This window comes from Mastacembelus armatus, chromosome 23 (assembly GCF_900324485.2).
Source record: "Mastacembelus armatus chromosome 23, fMasArm1.2, whole genome shotgun sequence".
Taxonomy (NCBI): Eukaryota; Metazoa; Chordata; class Actinopteri; order Synbranchiformes; family Mastacembelidae; genus Mastacembelus; species Mastacembelus armatus.
In genome coordinates, this window is record NC_046655.1 from 15,323,342 (window position 1) to 15,348,129 (window position 24,788).

A 24,788-nucleotide genomic window follows, 5' to 3' on the forward strand; every position below is an offset into this window, starting at 1 on the left:
TTAATTCCAAAGAGCTGGAGGACGACACTCACAGATGAGAGTCAGTGTCTCAGATCCCGAGGAGATGCTGAGGGGAATTGATTTCACGGAGGAGAGCAGAAAGCCTCTTCAGCTGAGGAGAAAACATCAAGCTCAGGGTTAACAAGCTCATCGCTGCTCCTCAGCTAAAACAAAGCATCGTATTGGATTGGAGGATGTGCTTAAATTGCCTGTTTTTAGACCGGCTCTACAGCTGCAGGGCGGCAGTGTCGGTTCAAAACCAGCTAAAATAGTTTGTCCTGCATCTTTCAGTTTGGGGGCAGTTAGAGGTGAATGAATATAGAACCAGCTGAGGCTGGTTTCACAACTGGTCTAAACTGGTCTATAAGGTTAGACCAGTCCAAAATGTACTTAGACTAGTCTAATGCAAAGGGCGTTAGGAGGTTGATTTCCACCTTTCATTCAAGAGCACTGACACAGTTGGAGACGGTATGTTCTTGATTTGATGTTTAAATTTTGCAGCTAGGAGGATGTGACCGTTTCATTGGCCAACACCTCAACTTCTTATTGGCTGAGGGATTTTGGTGGTTATTGCACTGAAACCAGAGAGAGCAGCAGCCTGACAAACACCTTCATGTTGTCAGTCCTCCCCGTCACACCTGCAGCTGGTTCTGAAAGCTGCAGTGCTGACTGCTCTAAGTGGGCCCGACCCTCTGCCCTGTTACAGTTCTGCTGATCAGCTGCTCTCAGTCGACCCTAGATCAGCTGCTGGTGCAGTGAGCTGCCTCTCGTCTTAGCCTGCTGCTTTCAGCCCTGTTGGTTTTACCTCAGTGGGAGTTTGGTCTCTGTGTTTGTTTGTCATTATTACAATAATCCAGTCTGAGATTCATGCACGGACCAGTCTCTTTAGAATCTGCTGGTTTTCACATCTTCTCTTCTTATTGCTTATTGTTGTGTGACTGATCACACTGACAAACAGAAGCAGTGGAAAAATGTTTCTTGAGAGAGTTTTTGGGGCTTTTCCAGTTCACTGCAACACGGGCTGAGTTTCACCTAAAGACACACAGGACAAATGAATCTCTGTCTCTGTCTCTCTCTCTCTATGTGTCTGAATGTAACTCGTCCAGACAGTGCAGTGATTAAATGTCTTTAATTGGTGCTTTTAAAGACAAAGACAAGACGGAGTGTGAAGCAGAGGCAGCTATTTTAATGTCACTTCAACATGAGAAGAGAGCTTGTTATATAACGTGCACACACACACACACACACACACACACTGCAGTGTTCACTAAAGATTGTGATTATGTGTGTGTGCTTCCTGCTGTCAGAATAAAAGACAAGCAACTGAACAAATGGCAGAAAATAGATGAAAGCGCAGGCGACAATAACCAGCAGAGACGAAGACAGAAAAGATCATTTTCCAAAAAACATACAGTAAGACACACACAGACACCAGGTCACCTGAGGAAACGCTGATTGATCTCAGTATTGATCGATGGTGTGAGTGGATCCTTGTGTCTCTGCAGTAATTGGGCTTCATGGGGTTTAAAACTAAACTTTTGAAGAGTGGACGTCTGCTCAGGAAACCTGTGCACGCTGCGGAGTCTGGTTGGTGCAGCTTTTATCAGGTTAAACATATGGATGACTGTGAAGAAGATGAAGGTGTTGGTCTGTTTGTCATTACTGGGTAAAACAGTTTGTGTGTCCTTTTGTTGTCATCGTAGTACCATGAATGTAAATCCTCTGTGAAAGCACCACCTGTCCACAGGTGTGGGGCTTGTTTTCCTCTTATGTGACATATGGAGCTGAAATACAACTCTGGAGGCCTGCTGCTGATCGGTTACCGTGGCGACAGCAGTACTACCTGTAGGCAGAGGTGTGTGTGTGTGTGTGTGTGTTGTCAGTCAGTTGTGTTTTCCTGTGTGCATGTATTACTCACATCGTAGCGACTGAAACATGTTTACACCAGTGACGGATCATTACTAAGTACATTTCCATTCAAATACAGTTTGAGGTACTTTGTACTTTACTGGGGTATTTGCATTTTATGACACTTTATACTTCGACTCCACTACACTCCAGAGGAAGATATTGTACTTTTTACTGCACTGCATATATCTGACAGCTGGAGCTTCTTTTTAAATGACTTCAAACATGTGAGAGCTTGTAGAATATGATGCTCTGCTGCAGATGAAGTTACCCACAGTTTATAAAGTACTTCAAACTGGTCCAATCCTACACAACTACTGCAGTAAAGTTCAACATACACATTAATGCAGCAGGAGTATTCATCCACAATCCTCATATTTGACAGAGAACCGTCTATAATTTGCTGCTGTTGCTTCATCAGCTCCAGTTAAAACTGTGTCCTGGTGTTTTTCCATCGGGCGACTCGGTAGCTGCTCAGAGACCAGATGAACATCTGAAGGTCCCGACTCAGTTACTGTGCTGGTCAGTCCAGCTCAGTTTGTTCCTAAAGAACCAACTGGCTAAAAGCTAAAGGTGGATATTGATCTTGTAGCTATGGATGATGTAGAAAGATCAAGTTGCTTGGTTTGTATCAGCTACTTGGAGCTCAAGATGATTAGTGAACAAACAGCAGCTGTTTTGTTTTGGTCAGTGTGAGATGAGATATGACTGATATCAAACTGTGATATAGTTGTGATATAGTTGAGGTTAGCTGGTTTTATATACAAACACATCAGTCTGCACATCTGTACCTGTACTTTAGTGTGATTTGCAGGTGTGTTTGGCACAGTTTCCTTCAGGATGAACTAACTTGTGTTCTGTCTCTTATTTTAAGTAAAGTGAATAAAAGCGTAACCCCCAGTCCCTCACCTGACCCCAGCCTACACCTGATCCCACCCTAACAGCTCTTTGAAGGTGAAATGTCCACACAACGCTGGTTTTTCCACACAACCACGGAAAGCTGTGCACACACACACACACAAACACAAACACAAACACACCTCCATCGTTCTCTCTGCTGTGTTTCACCTTTGTCATTTTCTGAAACACACCCCCTCTTTGTCTGAATATAGAACAGGGCTACACACACACACACGTTGAAACCAGAGTCGAGTTCACTGGCCTCTCACCGACTCAGTGACCCAGCATCCGTTGCCATGGTAACTTCTCTCCCACTCTCTGCATCCATCTGCTCTCCCTCGCTGTGAAATTCAAATTTCTTTTATTGGCAGGTGGAGGAGAAACAGTACAGTTACAGTTAGTGCACAAAACATCCACGTCTCTGTGTGTGTGTGTGTGTGTGTGTGAATTAAAGTATTCTGCAATGCTGCTAATTGCTGAATGTCTAAAGAGCTGTGGTACAGGAGCTCAGACGTTTTAGCAGCAGATGTGGAAATGTGCTCTCCAGCCTGTGGTGGGCCTGGGACTGGCTGGTGATTCTTTTTCTTTTTTCTGCTATTGAGTCCAGATCCCATCCAGAGACTGACAGCACCAATGAATGTGTGTGAATCCAGAACCTGGTTCAGCTTATGGGTCTGTGCCGTAGACCTCCATTGTTGTCCAAAAACTATTAAAACCCAGCAGGGAGCCACACCGCAGACCTGGCTCACATGGTTCTTCCTCACCAGCAATGGGAGGCCCGTCTGTTTCCAAAAACCAGCTCCAGACACTGAGAACGGCCGACACCGTTTAGTCTCTGTTTCCACTGCAGCTTCTCTCTGCTCACAGTGACGTCTGATTAGGGCTTAGAATTATTTCTTGAGACAATTTGGTTCAACATTTCTCTGGTGACGATGGAAATGACTCCTCATCGTGCTTGAAGAAAGAGCCATGAAGAGAAAACCTCACCCTGCATAATTAGGACTCATCTGTGTTGTACAACTTAGTGAAATAATTTAACACTTCACTTTGTTTTGTTGCCGACATCTGCTCCTAAAGTCTGTAACACACAGGCAGAAACACTATTTCTGCTTTTTTACGATGCAAAAATAAATGTTCCAAAAAATAGATTTTATTCTTTCCCACAATATCCAACAACCTTGACCATTTCAGCCAATCAAAGCATTAATTATTCATTCACAGGGCTAGTTTTATTGAAAATGTCACATCAGTGTTCCTGCTAAAAGAAGAGACAATAAAAGCTGCAGGTAAACATAAAACTGCATCTACGATCTGACCCTCCCAAAAACATGTCCTCACTGGTTTCTCTCTAACTTTTGCCTTTTTGCTGTGAAGCCCTGAATAAGCTCCACAGGACTGTGTGTTAGCTAATCAAACGAAGCGTAAGAGATACCATCACTTTTAATCTCTAAACACTCAGTTTGCAGATACAGCCTCTTGATTCTGAACAGGCTGGACTGACACAGTGGCTCAATGACCCTCATTTGGTCTGGAGATGAGCAGAATCGTGTGTGTGTGTGTGTGTGTGTGTGAGAGAGAGTGTGTGTGTCTGAAACATCCCAACAAACTGATAAAAGTCATCACACTCTCCTGTGTTCCCAGTTGCTGCTTGGTTGGTCATTAACTTCCTCCTCCACGGCTAAACGGACAAATTAGGACACGTGTCAACGACCAAATTAGGACGTGTCAGAGCCGTTGTAGTTTCCGTGGCGACGGCGTGGGTTTAGCATGTCCTGGAAACGTGTTCTGGTTTAGGAAGTAGAAAAGGGCAGGACAGAATTAAACAGCATATTGAGCCTTCACGATGTGAGGAGGATGACAGAGGCTGTAGTTTCCAGGTTGGAGGTTTTTGAGCAGGAAGTTGTTGTTGAATGTTCCAATTCCCATCAATAACTGATGTTGATCCATTGGCTCCTGTTCTTTATGTCTCCTCCTTTACTCTGCTCTAGTAACATCCATGTTCAGGATTCATTCTGACACCAACACGTCCCTGATGTCTTCATGTTTTTGGTGTATGACCTGCTGTTAAACCACATTATGATCCTGCAGATTACAAAAATGAAAATGGTACAGTCCAGTATTATCTGTGATCGACAGCGTTTACAGATAAAGCTTCAGTCTAAACAGGGTTATCTCCTCCCATAGTTGACTGAAGATAAACAGTGGCTTCATAGTCAACATGGAGGTGTCCGGGACCGTTTGGTTTTAAAAATAAGAGCTAATTTTAATTTTTTCAATCGAAGACAAATGATACTGATGAGCAGTGTGTGGTGTGTCCTGTGTCTCCAGGCGGTTCACATTTCTGTTATTACAGACAGAAGTGGTTCAGCCTGAAGCTACACAGACACCAGTGGACAGAGCTGCAGCACTGACATCCTCATAATGAGCCCGATCATTAGCCCAAAGGCTGCTTCCACAAAGGAGGATTAACTTCATAAGTGGATTAAATCAGAATTAATCTAATAATTGTACAGCAGTGATGACATCCTTTTATGGTCAAACCTGGATGTTGAGTCCGCTCAGCTCCAGGCTTTAAATGCCAGGTTTTAAATGGATGTTCCGCTTTAAGTAGATTAGATTAGAAACTATTACTTATGGTGGTTACACATTTCATTTAAAATGATAACAATCTACTTTAGGAGCAGATTCATTAACAGTTAATCTTATAATTGTACACATTTCATAGTCCATCTGAAGCTCAGCCCACCTGTTTTAAAGGGCAGATTTGCATTTGAGTTTTGACTTACAGGTACTTACACATTTATTTAACAAGATAAAGTTGTTCTTAATTTTAAGGGTGTAGTAAATCACAGCCTGTGGTATATAATTGTGCAGCAGCGATGAAATGTTTTTTTATCCTCTAAGGGTTAAAATGAGGGATTTTCCTATGGAAGATCTGAATTAGAATTTGTTTTAATGAGAAAATGAGATTAATCATATCTGCACATTAACTTCACAGTACGGGCCTCTACTAAATCTGTGTATTAAATATTAATCTACAGTGATGATATGTTTCACATTAGAAAATACGACGTCTATCTAAACATTTATACAGCCGTGATCACGTGTTAATAGTAGAAGCTGCACTTCTAAAATAAGACTTAATATTCCCACACCTTTAATTTAACAAGACAATGTCCTAACAGATTAAATCAAACAGCAGCAATGACTTGTTTTTATAGCTTCATCTGGACACAAGCTCCGTTCAAAATGTTCATTGTCATGTAGTGTATCACATTATTTTACATTAGAAGTATATTAAACATATACTCACACTGGCTGTAGGTGAAGAGCTCAGTGTTAAATAGAACAACAAAGTCCAATTACATTTTGACCAAAAAAGTTTAATTACTGGATTAAATATTCTTGGTGTGTGTGTGTGTGTGTGTGTGTGTGTGTGTGTGTGTGTGTGTGTGTGTGTGTGTGTGTGTGTGTGTGTGTGTGTGTGTGTGTGTGTGTGTGTGTGTGTGTGTGTGTGTGTGTGTGTGTGTAATCCCATTAACCTGGCTAATTAATCTTCTGTATTAGCTCATTCTGGCTCTTTGCAGTATTTTTGTTTGAAGTGATAATTTATTACTACAGAGGCTGTTAGCATAGACTTCATTTGGGTATAAGGAGCCATAAATCATTTTCTTTTTCCGCCTGCCCCTGTCTGTCTACCTGTCTGTCTGCCTGTCTGTCTGCCTGTCTACCTGTCTGTCTACCTACCTGTCTATCTACCTGTCTGTCTACCTACCTGTCTACCTACCTGTCTGTCTATCTACCTGTCTATCTACCTGTCTGTCTACCTGTCTGTCTACCTACCTGTCTGTCTACCTGTCTGTCTACCTACCTGTCTGTCTACCTGTCTGTCTACCTGTCTGTCTACCTACCTCTGTCTGCCTGTCTGTCTGCCTGTCTACCTGTCTGTCTACCTGTCTGTCTACCTACCTGTCTGTCTACCTGTCTGTCTATCTACCTACCTGTCTGCCTACCTGTCTGTCTACCTGTCTGTCTATCTACCTGTCTGTCTACCTGTCTGTCTACCTGTCTGTCTACCTGTCTGTCTACCTGTCTGTCTCTTGCTGTATTTGATCATTGTCATGCTGAACACTGTCGGCTCCAGCCTCATTTCGTGATTATCTCACAGGAATCCCAATAAGAGTTTGTCTTGAATCTGTAGAAGCATCTTTACCCCTTTCAGCCTCTTTATACCTGCGACAACAGCTCCCAGCTCTGACAGACATCGATATTTTAATACAACACACCTGCTTCTCATATGGTAACTAGCTAATCACAATAAAATGTAAGAGCTTTACACAGTATTAATATGTTCTGGGGTCAGGTTCGTAATACTTCATCATGTATTTCTTGATTATATCTGAAGTTACAGAAGTTACCAAGTAAAAATAAAAATAAAATCAACAAATATCTCCAAACTGCAGAAACAAGGTATTACATCATTTTACATCAGAGTAATAAATTCCTAGTAACAACTGCAATAACCTGCTTACATCTGGCCTTATTTAGGTTGCAGTATGTTGAGTTAGGAGGTAAACCACAATATAAAAGCTCACCCTGCAGCATGTATCATCTCTGCTTTGTGTTTTTGTCAGGAGATATTTTCAGTCAGAACCTGTTTGTCCAGAATATCAGAACCAAACTGGGGCTTATACTTCACCATGGACAGACACACGCTAGATGAAAGATGGTTAAAATCACAACATCTGACAAACACAGAGACTCTTCATCAAAGTATGAAGCCATTTTGCACAGTAACAGGTTTCTGCCCTTCATGTGCACTGTGTGGCTGCTATTATGGGTAATCAAAGGGTAAACTTCACTATAAATTATGTACCATTGCAGTTTCACAGCTGTGGATGTCTAATCACCACTGGAGCCTGAAAGACTCCCCACATGACGGGGTCACAGACACTGCAGATGTGGAGCGCGCTCAGTCCAGAGTTTACATGAGGTCAACGCGATGCTAAAACAAAAGCTGATGCTGGGTCAGCCGAGAGCGTGGCGGAGGAGACAGAAGCAAACAGATGGCTGAGTGAAAGACTGATTCGTGTGACAAAATGTGAAGAGAAACAGGCAGACGGTGAGAACAGACGAGAGAAAGAAAGGCAGAGATGAAGATGGCAGGCGGTGAAGAGTGAGTGAAGAAGAAAACGAGCGGATAAACAAAACAGATGGAGAAATGAGAGTGAAAACAGACAGAAAGGCCGAATAAAGACGTTATGTAAACAGCCCATCTGCTGGTTAATGAGATTCACTGTGCTGAGAGACATGGAGATCTCATCATCTGCCTCTAACATCCTCCTCGTCCAGGTGGATCTGATGTGGAGCGAGCGCCGCCTCTTCTGTTTCTAATGTAAACATGACGACCGCCAATGAGCTGCTGCCATGTTTCTACTTTTCTTCCCACCGCTCAGCGTGACCACGGTTACCTGACAGCAGGAAAGTGTGACAGCTGTCCACTGGTGTTAGTGGGAGGCCCACGTTTAGGTAATCGACCCCTGGGGGGTCCCTGACTCACCTCCCTCAGCCCAGCAGTCAGCACTGACACTTTGTTATTTAACCGCCGTTTAATAAAAGAAATGTCTAAGCTGTTAACATGTTCACAGACACTGTGCACGTACAGGTCCAACATTTCCTTCCACCTGACTCGTCTGCTTTTTCAATTCACACACGTCTGACTTTACTTTTGCAATTAAAGATTCTGTTCATTATCTTCACTGACGTCAAACTGGGAACAGTGGAAAATCCTCTCACCGGAGAAGCTGGAACTATTAAATTTCTATTCTTCATTTTCCACCTTTTCACCTGAGGCCTGACTGGCACTCGTTTGATCACATCATCTCTTTACTCTCTTCTTCTTCAGTAGCAGCACTTGTCTGCACCAGTCCCAGATGGAAACATGTTAGTTTTTCCTTTGTGCTGAAACTGATGCTGATTCTCCTGGTTTATTAAGGTAACTACTAACTAACTCTAAGTAAGTCACTAGAACTAACTGTTCTAACGGTATCGTCTTAGTGAGTTGACTACTCACTAACTCTAAGTAAGTCACTAGAACTAACTGTTCTAACGGTATCGTCTTAGTGAGTTGACTACTCACTAACTCTAAGTAACTCACTAGAACTAACTGTTCTAACGGTATCGTCTCATTGAGGTAACTACTAACTAACTCTAAGTAACTCACTAGAACTAACTGTTCTAACGGTATCGTCTTATTGAGTTGACTACTAAGTTTAAGTCACTAGAACTAACTGTTCTAACGGTATCGTCTTATTGAGTTAAGTACTAACTAACTCTAAGTCACTAGAACTAACTGTTCTAACGGTATCGTCTTATTGAGTTGACTACTAACTAACATTAAGTAACTAACTAGAACTAACTGTTTTAACGGTATCGTCTTAGTGAGTTGACTACTCACTAACTCTAAGTAAGTCACTAGAACTAACTGTTCTAACGGTATCGTCTCATTGAGGTAACTAACTAACTCTAAGTAACTCACTAGAACTAACTAGAACTAACTGTTCTAACGGTATCGTCTCATTGAGGTAACTACTAACTAACTCTAAGTAACTCACTAGAACTAACTGTTCTAACGGTATCGTCTCATTGAGGTAACTACTAACTAACTCTAAGTAACTCACTAGAACTAACTGTTCTAACGGTATCGTCTTATTGAGTTGACTACTAAGTTTAAGTCACTAGAACTAACTGTTCTAACGGTATCGTCTTATTGAGTTAAGTACTAACTAACTCTAAGTCACTAGAACTAACTGTTCTAACGGTATCGTCTTATTGAGTTGACTACTAACTAACTTTAAGTAACTAACTAGAACTAACTGTTTTAACGGTATTGTCTTATTGAGTTGACTACTAACTAACTTTAAGTAACTAACTAGAACTAACTGTTCTAACGGTATCGTCTTATTGAGGTAAGTACTAACTAACTCTAAGTAACTCACTAGAACTAACTGTTCTAACGGTATCGTCTTATTGAGTTGACTACTAACTAACTCTAAGTAACTCAGTAGAACTAACTGTTCTAACGGTATCATCTTATTGAGGTAAGTACTAACTAACTCTAAGTCACTAGAACTAACTGTTCTAACGGTATCGTCTTATTGAGGTAAGTACTAACTAACTCTAAGTAACTAACTGTTCTAACGGTATCGTCTTATTGAGTTGACTACTAACTCTAAGTAACTAACTAGAACTAACTGTTCTAACGGTATCGTCTTATTGAGTTGACTACTAACTAACTCTAAGTAACTCACTAGAACTAACTGTTCTAACGGTATCGTCTTATTGAGTTGACTACTAACTAACTCTAAGTAACTCACTAGAACTAACTGTTCTAACTGTATCGTCTTATTGAGTTGACTACTAACTAACTCTAAGTAACTAACTAGAACTAACTGTTCTAACGGTATCGTCTTATTGAGTTGACTACTAACTAACTCTAAGTAACTCACTAGAACTAACTGTTCTAACGGTATAGTCTTATTGAGTTGACTACTAACTAACTCTAAGTAACTAACTAGAACTAACTGTTCTAACGGTATCGTCTTATTGAGTTGACTACTAACTAACTCTAAGTAACTAACTAGAACTAACTGTTCTAACGGTATCGTCTTATTGAGTTGACTACTAACTAACTCTAAGTAACTCACTAGAACTAACTGTTCTAACGGTATCGTCTTATTGAGGTAAGTACTAACTAACTCTAAGTCACTAGAACTAACTGTTCTAACGGTATCGTCTTATTGAGGTAAGTACTAACTAACTCTAAGTAACTAACTGTTCTAACGGTATCGTCTTATTGAGTTGACTACTAACTCTAAGTAACTAACTAGAACTAACTGTTCTAACGGTATCGTCTTATTGAGTTGACTACTAACTAACTCTAAGTAACTCACTAGAACTAACTGTTCTAACGGTATCGTCTTATTGAGTTGACTACTAACTAACTCTAAGTAACTCACTAGAACTAACTGTTCTAACGGTATCGTCTTATTGAGTTGACTACTAACTAACTCTAAGTAACTCACTAGAACTAACTGTTCTAACGGTATCGTCTTATTGAGTTGACTACTAACTAACTCTAAGTAACTCACTAGAACTAACTGTTCTAACGGTATCGTCTTATTGAGTTGACTACTAACTAACTCTAAGTAACTCACTAGAACTAACTGTTCTAACGGTATCGTCTTATTGAGTTGACTACTAACTAACTCTAAGTAACTCACTAGAACTAACTGTTCTAACGGTATCGTCTTATTGAGTTGACTACTAACTAACTCTAAGTAACTCACTAGAACTAACTGTTCTAACGGTATCGTCTTATTGAGTTGACTACTAACTAACTCTAAGTAACTCACTAGAACTAACTGTTCTAACGGTATCGTTTTAATCTTAGGGGAGTTCAGAAATAAAGTAACACAAATTCATCTTGGAGGCTCTGCAGGATCAGATCCTTTTCAATTCATGGAGCTAACTCCCATGATCCTTTGATAATCTATGTAAAAGTAAAACAGTTTATAAAGAAGCAATAAAACCTCTTACCCACCTCAGTTGTGTTGACGTAGGGTTGTATTTTCACTGAGCTGGTTTCATTTCATTCAGAGCACAACTGGCAACAAGAGACGACAAAATTAATTAATACAAAGAAGTTATTAAAAAACAGAAAGTCAGTGCAGCGACTCGACCTCCAACAGAACGTCTAAAAATAACATTTTCAGCAGCCGGGGCAGCTGACGAGACTAATCAGGTCATTTAGAAGATGAAATGATACGTTTCCAGGTGTGTTATGATACTTTAGTTTAAAGGTCGTCTCTGCTCGGCTGTAAAATGTTCCTCAGCTTTTATCGCTGCAGGGAAATCAGGGCCTCTGATTGGCCAGGCTGGAAATGAGCCAAGCCAATCAGCCGTCCCTGGGCGATCTGATGGTCACTGTCCTCTGAGTCTCCTCTGTGCGCACACACACACACACACACACACACACACACACACACACACACACTCACTCAAAAATAGATTTTCCACTTGTGCAGAGCAGCACAGAGAGATTTTGAGTTTGTATGAGGACAGACAGCTCAACATCTTCACGATCAGTTTGCTTCACTGTGTGTGTGTGTGTGTGTGTGTGTGTGTGTGTGTGTGTGCGCGTGCGCGCGCGTGCGTGTACCTTATATACTTCTAATTTGAAGTACTTTCCATACTGCTGGGTATCTTGGGAGTTTCCCACCAGGGATCAATAAAGTTGATCAGTCTGTATTTTGTTGGATCCATCTGATTCTGAAAAGGAACTAAAGTTATCAGATAAATGTAGAGCAGGAAAAAGTCCAAGGTTTGACTCTGACATGTAGTGAAGTCCAAGGATCAAGTAGCAGAACATGGAAATACTCCAGTAAAGTACAAATACCTCAGGGTTGAACTTAAGTACTTGAATAAAAATCCTGAGTTACTTCTCACCACTAGATTATACATGTCCACATACTTTTGTCCATGTACAAAATTCCATGAGCACATTCCTCCGTCCTTGAACCTTCTAAGTTTTGGATGAGCTCATGATAGCTCCTTTAGCACCACCCTCAGACAAGCTCTTATGTTTTGTAGCTGCACCTCTAAGAACAGCTAAATCATCAGCGTGTTATTTATTCTGTACAGCATTTTGTTATTATGGGGTGTAATGAAGATTTCAGCCTGTAGCTGTTGGTTGTTGGTGCCTCGCTCTGCGGCTGCAGGTCGCCTGGTGGCTGTGAAGGCGTTTTAACATTCAGTCTGTGCTCTTCTCTCTTCTTCTGATGAATATGGAGCAGCTCTTATCTGAACGAGCTAAAGATAATTGGTGGACAAGTGGAGTTGGACCGCAGAGAGGAAGAGAGAGAGGAAGCAGGGAAACAAAAACTGGAGTGTGACTGATACTGAGAACAGGAGCATCTGTGGGTGTGGGCGACCAACCCCTGGGCCCTGCACCAAAATCTGCAAACACTGAGCGAAGGGAGACACGAAAACCTGACAGTGAGCTGAGGTCCAAAAATCCTGAAGCCCCTGAAAATAAAGAACATCAGGAGTGTGAGTCCATCATTAAAATTTAGGGGGTGAATGAACCAATGTGGTGAAGAAGCTAGCAGCACGTAGGCAGCAGGTCAGGAACCACAAGTACTCTGCAGTGTTATCTGCAGTACCTGCACAGCGTTACTGCAGTACAATTTGGGTGGGAAAAATACCACATCTGTTGGCAGTAAACCAAACACTGTGTGTGGGTGTTGGAAAAGATGACATTCCTCTGTTTCCTGCAGGAAAATTGGACTCTGCGCCTTCACCTTCCACCTCAGCACATAAACATGTTCTTTTCTGCACTGGACATTAATTGTGTTGTGCAGCGTTGTTGTTTTGGGGATACTGGGCTGTGCCAAATTCAAATGAGTCATATTTGTTGGGAACAGGGCTGTCAGTTATTTTCTTATGCAGCTAAATTTCATTGTTTGTTGCTTTTACCACAGGTGTGAAGACAAAAAGCACTTTAGATCTGCGTCTTGGCTCTGAGTTAACACAGATCCATTCTATGATCCGTCCACACAGATTATCATTATCAGATCAATTAATCTTCCCGCCTGCTAACGGCTGACGTATCTAGACACACACGCACGCACACACACACACACACACACACACACAAAGTCAGCCAGTGCAGCAGCCAATCATACACCCTGTGAATCTGTTGTCCTGAAGCAGAGACAGCACCACCCAGCAGCAGTTCATCAGGGTTCACCCACAATACACAGGAGCTGCCTCTTTGTTAGTTGGGCACAATATGTTCTGTTCACTTCTATATAAAAAGGGAAGTGCCCCAAAACAGGACTCCAGTGATTTGTTGTCTTTCCTGTAAGAGGCAAATTAAAAGGCCACATTAACCGGACTTTTAGACTTTAGACATGACTGTGCACAAACTGGGCTGACTTTATATCTGGAAGTTCACCAATAACATTTGGCTTAGACTAAGGACTCTGTAGTGCATCTTTGGACCCAGGATGCATCGTTGGCTGCAAAGTCCAAATGAGCAAATATATGTAGCTGTTCTCCATTTCTGACAGTAAGAAAAAATAAATAATAAAACTGAAGCTTCAGGCAGAGACAGAATCCAGGTGAAACAGCAGAGTGAGCACATGAGGGTGAACTGAAACTAATTCAGGTAATATTTCACCTGACTGTGTGTGTGTGTTTCTGTGTGTGTGTGTGTGTGTGTGTGTTTCTGTGTGTGTGTGTGTGTGTGTGTCTGTGTGTCTGTGTGTCTGTCTGTGTGTCTGTGTGTGTGTGTGTCTGTGTGTCTGTCTGTGTGTCTGTGTGTGTGTGTGTCTGTGTGTCTGTCTGTGTGTGTGTGTCACTGAAACGTCCTGAAGGGCTCATTCTGCAGTAAAAGGAAACGATTCATTTCATTTTAATTTAAATGCCTATTGAGTATAATGTCTCATTTGCATATACCGCCTTAAACCAAACAGCCTCATTTGCATTTTCCCCTTAAGTTAAACCAATCACACTCCCATTTCCCCTCAGCCAGCCAATCAGTTCTGCTGTCTGAGCCCCAGCCATGTGAATAATAAGCTGCCAGCCAATCACAGTCAGCCGAAGAGCGGCGGCTGCCACGTGATTGGGTTTCCATGGCAACATATATATTTGTGATGCATTATGTACTTAATTAGTTTTAAATTAATTAGAGGCTGGAGCTGAGCAGTGACAGTAAATCTCTGTTCTTTTAACATTTATTCCCATGTTACTCTGAGACATGTTCAGGGTCTCGATCCTTCAGGCTGACACAGTCCTCCATACCTTTAAACACAGTGGGGCTTCACTATGGCCTCTGCCACTGAGATGCATGCTGGGTAATGGAGTCTACATGGGTGGGGGGGTTGATGCAGGGATTCATCAGAAACTGCCTTCGGTTCAAGGGGTTAATGGAAACGTGTTTGTTTGTTTGTGTGTGTGTGTGTGTGTGTGTGTGTGTGTGTGTGTGTTCTCTGCACTAACCCACAGACCGTGTGATGGCAGCTATCAAACTGCAGTGACATCATTGTTTGCTCAGATGATTGACAGGTTCAGCCTGACTCAGGTCCATGTGGAGAAACTAAAACAACCTGAACAAACTGAGCTGTGAAGTGCTTTTTCTGCAGAGAGAAGGTGTCAGGAAAACAAATTTACATCAGTGTTTCTCTGACACAAAGCAGCAGGTGTCATTTTTGCCCTTTTTCTGGCTCTAAGCACAAATGTTTAATGGATAAAACAACATTGAACCAAAAAGCTGGTGTTTGCACTGAGTTTAGGGAGAACAGGTCATGCAGTAGGCTGGGCCCCTGAGGACTGTGTTTTTAGGAAATCTCAACTCTGAGATTCATCATGTTGCCTGTTATGGAGCTTCCATCTCTTCTTTTCAGTTTCACGTCTTTGTGTCTCTGAAAGTCAGCGAAGGTAAGAAGTGAATGAATCTGAGACAGAGGAGAGGAAGGCCTCACCTGGGCGGCTGAATGCCACTGAACATACTGACGATCCTGGCACACAGCCGGAGGTCGCTGCTGCTGAAAAGCCAAAGATTAAGATTTTAAATTTAAATGAGGACCTGGACTCTGCTCACTCATTTACTGGAGAGACACCTCTTCTTCCTCCTCACTTTTTGTTGTGGTGTGAAAGCTCATTTTCACCTTTTCTCCTCTTTAATCAGGCCATTTCCTGCTCCTCCTCTTTTCTTTCTCACTTTTCATTTAAAAAACTCAAACAAACTCAACTGTTCCATTTCTGTTTTCAGCAGGAAACACTGAGGCAGAACCAGCAGCCGAAAGAGGCTCCACAGAGCTCCAGCGTCATTCCACACAGTTATTATTATTAACATCGATCAGTGTGGTTTATACCTCAACACATGACTGAGACGTATTTTCTGTCAAGCACTGATTGCACTGCTCCTTCTCCGAGTCCCAGATCTCTTAATGTGGTGCACACAGACACTGCTGGAATCAGTGTATCTTCACAGGCAGTCTGACAAAAACAGCTTGCAATAAAAGAGACTGGTGGCAGTGTTGCTTCAGGCAGCGGTGAGATGAGGAAGAGATCCAAACATGTGAGGGTTTATTAGATGTCCAACACTGAGCTGCAGTTTATATAACTGTTGGACAAGTTTTATAAGTCCAGAAAGTCCGTCAGCAACATCATACATCTGGCCCTGTGAACTGGAAGATTCTGGTCACGATTCTGGTCTACATGATGTCGAACATCATGTAGAAGCAGCATGTGAGACACGTAAATTCTAGTGGAAACTGAGCCAAGTTCAACGTATTTGCAGACAAACCTGCGTTTTCCTGTCTGAGCTCATCGATCTCGTCAGTAGCCTCTGTACCAGTGTGGATCTGTGCACGTATCGACGGTTTAGAGTTCTGGGTGCAGCTGCGAGGGCACACTAACATGATGTGCCGGCATTGAGTGGATGTAAAACAATATGCATCATTTATCTTCCCAGGGTAGGAAGCTGTGGGGCACATAAAGCTGAGAACTTAGTCTTTGCAGCAGTTACAAAAATCAAAATGCATAACAATCAATAACACAAACAGCCACTGAAAGTGTAGCAGTGAGGCTGCAGGCAGCAGGCCAACACTTCTCTGGCTGCTGGTCAATGTTGGGGTTTAGAGTCCAGGATGTGGCTGTTTGCTGGAGTCACTACCCACCAGTGTAAACTCCATATGTCTCAAACTGTTGAGAAAAAGCCATAACAAAGATTTGGTTGTTTAGTTTGGGCTGCAACACAGTGAGTGAGGCACCTGTGTTTATTTTATTTCTTTGTCACACAAAGTTAAGGTCAGTCCAGTGACAGGGCTCAGGACGTCATCGTCCTTATTAACATCAGTAGAAAACACAGCTGAACATCATGTTCGTCATCAAATTCAAAGAAGAGCCTGTAGGACACAGAGAGGTCAGCCTGAGCAGACTCATCTGGACTCATCAGTTAACTCTGGCTAACTTCCACTTCTTCTTGACCACTGTCCAGCAAGGCAACTCTACTCTTGCTGCTCCCCTCTAATAAATACGCCGTCCTCACCTCCTCTGTCCCTCTTGACTCTCAGGAATCATCATCCTCTGTTATCTTCTCCTTCCTCCTTTATTCTTCCTTCTCCATATCGTCTGTCTGCTTCTCTCATTCAGATGTATGTTTGAGTTATAGCTGAAAATCCCCATATATCCATGTTGTGGGGATAAAAGGAAGCGTTGACAGGTTGTTAAAATGACTCATGAGTTTAATTTTAACACAGAATGGGATCTCCTCTGATGCCAGCAGTCATTCTGTCAGAGCCACCACTACATTTTATTTAAATGGTGGGGGCTCATTGGATGATTTGATTGGGAGTTTATTAACAGAGCAGCACATTTGGTGTGTGTTGAAAAGCCATCATGTGTTGTTGTGTGTGGTTTTCAGATTTGTTGGCGGTGCCCAAACATCCCTACGCCGCCATGGAGAACTGGGGCCTGAGCGTCTTCGTGGAGCAGAAGATCCTGCTGGACGCGGACGTGTCGTCATCGTCTTATCAGATGGAGCTCACTATGGTGGTCGTCCACGAGATCTGCCACCAGGTAAGGACCTTGAACCACCTGAGTCAGCAATTACAGCAGCTGGGCTTCCCATGATGAACTCAGCTCCACCTGTATTTTCCACCTAAAAGTGTCTCCATAATTTCTTAAACAATGAGCTGTAAATTCTAAGGACTGGTCCAGTAGTAGTAATTTATGTTTGATTTGCTGAGATTGTGCAGCTGTTCAGGATTCAGCTGTCACACATTCCTCTGTCATGTGTGGGCACGACAAAGCTTGGAGCTCTAAATAATGTTTATAAGGAGAAAATGTTCCTTTAGAGAAAATGATACACCTGCAGCAGCCAAATGTGTTGACAATACATTATCTGCCGGGGATCAGAGCACACCTCTGTTCCTGAGCCCCAACCTGCTGCTGCGAAATGACTGGCAATCTTTCACGTCCGGCTGCTTGTCACTTCGACTTAAAAAACAGTGGCCAATAAACCCTAACATGAGACAGAGGGTGGGGAATAATAAAACAAGTTTCCCTTTAGCAGATGGAAATGATCCGGCTGTAAAAAGACTGAATGTGACAGAAGTCAAAACAGCTTCAGCTGCAGCACTAAGCAGCTCTCAGCATGTGTCTGTGGTCCTGAGGACAGATTTTACTTTAATACCATCACTGAGAAGATATTTTCTCCGACCCTCTAACCTTCAGGGAGCTTCATGAGGACCTGGGTTTGGGGTTTACAACGTCAGAACCAGGTTTAGTTTAGGGTTAGGAGCTTAGGGATGGGTTATGTCAGAGCCTCCTCACAGCTATAGAAGGACAAACATGAGTGTGTGTGTGTGTGTGTGTGTGTGTGTGTGTGTTAAGAAGCTCCCGAGGCAACAACAACAGCAGAGAAGATCGTCCTGTTCTTACAGTATAACATCAGATACGTGATGAGCAGACTAACGCAGTGAAGCAGAAGAAACCTAAAGGTTGCAGTTGGTGCAGACCGAGAGAGTCAGCGAGCGGGCGAGCGAGCTTAAACAATAAAGACAGATGTGAAGGAGAGAGAGAGAGTGAAAGAAAGAGATGGAAGATCGTAGGAGACGGAAAGACAAAGGCGAGAGAACAAAGTGAAGGAGAGACAGAATGGAGACGACATGCTAAGGAGAACAGAGCACAGAAACCACAGTTTGATTCATACAAACCTGACTCTTTGACAACAACATTTCTGTTTGTGTTGAGCTCAGACTCACAGAACCCAAATCGCTGTGTCGTCAATGTCGCATTCAGATCATTCACAACACGTCTGTCAAGGGCTGTTTTATAAGTTCAGTCACAGAACAACCCAACAACAGTGTATTTCATAATGTCCCAAAAAATCTGATCTGCTGCTGGGTTGTTGTGCTGTGTGGTGCACGTCTCCAAAGTCATGGATATTAGAGAAACAGTCTTTTCTGCTGCGGGACTTGGAATATGAAAGTCTACTTAATAAGTCAACTGTACTATATGGAAGAAGCAGTCGTGCTGATTTCCATTACCTCCTCCCATATTTTGTACCTCAGCACCACCATTTTTCTTTTCACCTGTGCAGAAACTCACTGCAATCTTTCAGCCAAGAAGGACATAAGCAATTTAGTGCCTAAAAAAGTCTGCAAGTCCTTAGTGAATACTCCCCTTACCTTATATGTCCTGATCTGTAATTCTGTTTGTGGTGTACCCCAAGGATCTGTTCTGGGTCCTGTATTCTTTGGTTTGGTCCTGCTTCCTCTTGGGCAAGTAATAAGGAGATTTAATGCTTTCATATTGTTTTTTTCAAATGAGAAATATTTCTACACTTTAGCTTTTTGTGCCTTAAACAGAGGTGGAGATTTTTATTCTCTTCTATCACTGCAAAGACAACCCTGGATTGTATAAAGGTGTTCACAGTGGTATTACCCAGGTACTCTCATTCTGATGTCTTCCCATTAAATTCAGGATCCTGTTCAAAACGCTTGTGATCATTTTAAAGCTGTAGCAGATACCTGCCTACATCGGAGACCTGCTGCAGCTCTGCTCTGCAGGCGGGTCTGATAGCCCCTGATCACTTCTTGTTGGCTGTTCCTCCCTCCAGGCTTAACATTAAAGCAGACTGACCTTTAAATTTATGGCTCCTAAACTTCTAAACTCTCTCACCTTGGACACCTTTGAAAAGTTTTATTTGGCTTTCCTCTGTGTTATTTATTTTAGAAGAGAAATGACCCTTCCCCTAACTGCCTCAAAGTTGTCCGTAAAATATTATTGGACACTTTGGCTTCTGATTGAAGTCAAGAAAAACGGTCCCAGACTAAGAACACACACGAGTTTGGCCACATAGGAGTGTATTTTTGTTCTTCTGTGCCCACAGTGTGAGGTCTTTACAATTAAAATAACCCAATATGACGAACACACCTCAAACAAATTTCAGTCTACCTCTGCTGTATTGGAGTGGCAGCAAAAAATACTGAATATCTTCTGGTCTGGGTAAATAAAAGCAGATCTGTCTGCATGGCTGAAAACAGTTTGTTGTAATTTAGGTGAACTGTTCCTTTAACAGTCAAAGATGACAAAGTGGCATAGTGATCACGCTGCCGCATGAGCTCATTCTGATGATGAAAATGAAAAGGTGCAGTGTAAATATGGCGGTGCCTCTGCTGCCTGAAGAATGTGTCGTTTCCATTTCATTTCCTTCAGGACGTGGCCTCTGAGCCACATTTCTCTCTGCTGAGTCTGGATGAATGTTTCCTCCAGGCTACTGCTGCTGTGCTGCAAAGTAAAACCAGACTGAATAACAATGTTAAGCTTTAGAGTGTGATGCTCTACACTATATTAAGTCATAAATATTATTGGACATGTCATAAAAATGTAGTAATGGTGTTTTTGTCTGGTTTTGTCTTCCTTCCTCTTTTATCCTTTCGTGTATCTTTCTTCATCTGCTTTATTAGTTAGAGGGGAGACGAAGAAAGGGAAATAATAAAGTTATGTTTGGTCTGCAGCTTTGCACTTCATTTCATCCTGAAGCCATTTATCTCACACACACACACACACACACACTCTCACTCACATACACACACACACACACACTCTCACTCACACACACACACACACACACAAGTTGTTTGAAGCTTTCAGTGATCAGCTCGTTCAGGAGCACAGAGTTTAACTGCAAAACACAATTTCAGTTTGGCGTCTTCCAGCTTGTTCACATGTTGCGGGTTGAAAATATAAATGTTGATGAATCCTGAACAGATTTCCGTCAGGCCTCGGACTGGACCGGTCCTCCTCAGTGTGAGACTCATGGTATTTAGACTGTTTCTGGTGTTGGAGGTGAAGGAGGGTTTGCACAGCTCGTTGTGTTTACATGAATCCTGCAGGGATATTAAGTTACTGTCCTCACATGCATAGAAATACAGGTTTGTGTGTGAATTCGTGTGTTACGGCCACCTGTCCGATGATCCTGTGCTGGTCTTTAGCACCAACTCATCAGACACAAGATGTGTTGTTGACCTGCTGATCAATGTGAAGTGGTGTCAGTGTTGGTTCAGTGTTTCCAGTCTACACTGCTGTTGTGAACAGATGGGGAACATGTGGAGTGAAATGTGAACAGACAGGCTGTTTCTCTCCGTCAGCCACATACAGGAGACCAGTTCAGGTGGTTTTTATTGTGGCCATGATGGGATTAACAGTGTAGTTATTAAAACCACACAGCTGATGCACAGGTCACATATAGTTTGTGTGCACAGATCAGGTTAAATACAGATCATATGTTCAGAGAGATTTGCTGCTGTTACATGCACAGTATTTGTTTGTCTGTTGTGTGTCCCTGAGTCCAGATCCCATCCAGAGACTGGCAGCACCAATGAATGTGTGTAAATCCAGAACCTGGTTCAGCTTATGGGTCTGAGCCGTAGACCTCCATTGTTGTCCAAAAACTATTAAAACCACAGTCAGGGAGCCACACCGCTGACCTGGCTCACATGGTTCTTCCTCACCAGCAATGGGAGGCCTGTCTGTTTCCAGAAACCAGCTCCAGAACCTGAGAACGGCCGTCACTGTTTACAGTCTCTGGTTCCACTGCAGCTTCTCTCTGCTCACAGCAACGTCTGGAGCTGGTTTTTGGAGGATGCCTGAGAGTCTGTAATTTGTGACCATTTTGTTGCACTGGAACCACCAAATGGTTAAAGTGATTTTCTCACACACACACACACACACACACACACACACACACACACACACACACACAGAGGGCTGTGTTTGCCAGGAATCACTCTCGGTTTATTCCTATCAGCTGTCTGTTAATTAAAACAGACAAAGACAAACACTGGGACGAGATTCAGGAAAACAGATTTACTCTCTTCATCTCTTGATCTCGCTCTCGCTCACATTAATTCAACCATATGCAGGAGGAAGCAGCACAGTGTGTATTCTGGCAGGATGACAGCAGAGTCAGGAGCGTTCAGCACACACGTATATTTGGACTGCTGCACTTGTGAGGATTCCCAGTAGGCGTGCTCCTTCCCCTTTAAATCTTAACCCGAGCAGGCTGAGACAGCAGCTGCGCATCAGAGCTGCACCAAAACCTCATTCCAGCCCCCCGAAACTCTGCAGAGGGTTTGGTGTGGAAAACATCAGCTGACCCGACTGAGCCCAGCTGGGCAATTACCAGTGAATTTAGATTAGATGATGTTGTGACTCACAACTTGTAGAGGTCTCCATTACTCTGCTCAATTACAAGTAACCCAGACCTGTATCAGGCCTGGTCCCTGTTACACTCAGCATTCAGTTTAATGTTGTTGTCATGGGTCTCATCTGTGGCAGTTTGCACATTTCCTGAGGAGTCTTATCATCATCAGCACAGGCAGGAAAATGTGGTTCCTGAGGTGAGGTGGAGGTCTGGAGCTGTGGAAGGATTACAGTGTTGAAGGCCCCAAAAGCCCCAGATTCTCTGCAAATCAATTTGTTTCTATAATTTGGTTAATTGCAAATTTACACCACTCAATACCGATGTCAACTAAGACCTGTCCAGGATTATTACCTAATCTTATCCCCCTAGCTGCTGTCAAAACACAGCTTATATGTGACCACGCAAATAAATCAAATAAATAGAAGCGGGCCCTTATCAGATTGATGTGGCACTGCTGTAAACTGCAGGGAGTATTAACACATAACTGCTCTATTTGACCGCAGCTGCTTGGTAATCAGTCATTTGGGCCCTGATTTGCTTCCTGGCTCCCTGCAATCCATAAAGAGGTGGATTAAAAGTGGATTAAGACCCTCGTTTGAGGTTTTTCTGCCACATCACCAGTTTGATTGAGGACGTTCACAAACTGAAGTAAAGAGAAAAGTGGAGCTTGGTTGGTTTGAAACAGGAGTTCCCTTTTATTCTGTTTGTCCGTGCCTCCTTACCTGGTCGTTGTCTGTGGGAGCTGCTTTCTGTCCAAGCTCGTCTTAATAAACTTTACTGTTTCTCCCACAGCCTGATCACAAACAGGTCTGCCTTGTTCTCAATGCCTCGTGTGTCAGGGACATAAAAGACTTTATTATGAAAATAACAGGAAGAGGTTGGGTTGTTAAAACACACAGGACCCTGACTTTGGTTCCCACTGTGACACACCTGCCTATGGGCAGTGTGCAGCAGGAGATATGGTGCAACAACAGTGCTAAAAATGCTAAATACAGGTCAGTGCACACACACACACACACACACACCCTGCTGTATGTGTGTGCTGGAGCTGTCAGGGTGTATATTTTCCTCTGCACTGTTTTGGTTCAAAGTGGGTAATTTATTACTGCAGACCGTGTTTGCAAAGAGTTCATTAGAATACAAGGGGCCATAAATCATTGTATTGTTCCCCCTCTCTACCTGTCTCACTGTTTCTCTCTATTTTTTGGGGTTTTGGCTTCGCCTTCTTCTCTCTGTCTCGTTTGCTGTGTTTTTGTTTAATATGAGACTCACGTCGGTGCTTGTCTTTCCTCCATCAGTTCAGTCTGGAGTCACCGTGACTTCTTCCATCGCAGCTGTTTCCAGGCAGCTCTGGCTTTTGACCTTTTACATCCTCGACCTTCTGACCGTCGCTTGTGATGTTGTTGATGTGGGAGGTCTGAAAAGTTTTAAAGTATGTAAAAGTTTTTGGTTTTGTCCACCTGCTTCTTTGTCAACAAGAGCAGCTGAGGATCAGCCAGTCTGGACAAGTTCGATGAAATATTGAAAATCCATAAACGTGAGAAGGGTTTTTATGTCTGCTGAAAACAAGTCCAGTCTCTGCAGAGGAACAGAAAGAAAACTCCAGCTGCACTGTGAATTCAAATCGTGGTCTAACTCAGTGTTTAGTGAGCATGTAGTCATTGTGGTGAACATGTCATTAAGTCCTCAGAACTGAAGGATGAATTAGGCCGTCAGTGCCTTACAAAACAGGCTGTACACAAGAAGAACGCTCATTAGTCCTTTGGGATCTTTCATCTCTGCGGTTAATGTTTGGTTTAAGTGACAGAAGGTTCCTGACAGGATGGAAACCTGCTGAGTGTAGTCTGTCAGAGGGTTGTAGTGATAGAATGACGTCGTAGCAGCCACAGACCAGTCTGGTCATGTCTGAGTCGGATTAACAAACCATAAACAAACCTCTAACGCCCAAAGTGTGTGTGTGTGTGTGTGTGTGTGTGTGTGTGTGTGTGTGTGAGGCTGAACACACTCCTGCAGCCACTACACAACAGGCATCACCTACAATAAAAATATTTGTTAAATAAAAAAACAAAGTGTCACGTTTCTGTTTAGAGCCTCATCTTTTCCAGCCTCGTCCTCTGGTGGTCAGTTTATTAGGGACACCTATTTAAAACAGATGCCCTGCTGTAAATCCTCCGTGAAGGTGTTAACGGTCAGACCCGGGGACTGCAGTTTAGATTCATCCACTACAAAAAATAGTCCCCAGCAACAACAACAGCCCCCAGCTGTTTTGATTTCAAGGAAGCTGTAATTTAAAACTAACTGGATTTATTTGGGCACCGTCCTGCTGCTACGAATACTAATTATGACACCAAGTGTGGATTAATCCGCTGCTGAAAATAGTCCCTAACACCATTTCCTCCTGTTTCTTTCTTAGAAAAAAAAACCAACATCTAACCGTCCAACCTAATACACTTTTCTGATATTTTAGACAGAGTTCTTTATTTCTGTTTGTGTAGCGTAGACTTGTTGAAGGGTGGAATTGGTTGTTATATGTTGTTAAGTACAGTGTTCATCATTCAGTGCTCCTTCCACCGAAGCTTTAATCATCAGACTCCCTGTCTCTCCTCAGGCTGAAGCTTTCTGCTCACATTCATTTCGCTTTGTTTCTCTTTAATTGACAGACCACGTCGACACACACACACACACACACACACACACACAC

At 42.7% G+C, this 24,788-nt stretch overlaps 1 protein-coding gene across 1 annotated transcript in view; it reads left to right on the forward strand.

Annotated features, from left to right (window-relative positions):
- LOC113142078 (thyrotropin-releasing hormone-degrading ectoenzyme) overlaps positions 1-24,788 on the forward strand; it is a 105,280-nt gene that overhangs the window by 35,954 nt on the left and 44,538 nt on the right. Inside the window, exon 5 of the mRNA XM_026326847.1 lies at positions 17,300-17,454. Within this exon, the coding sequence (XP_026182632.1) occupies positions 17,300-17,454 (155 nt within the window). The remainder of the gene's footprint in view (positions 1-17,299; positions 17,455-24,788) is intronic.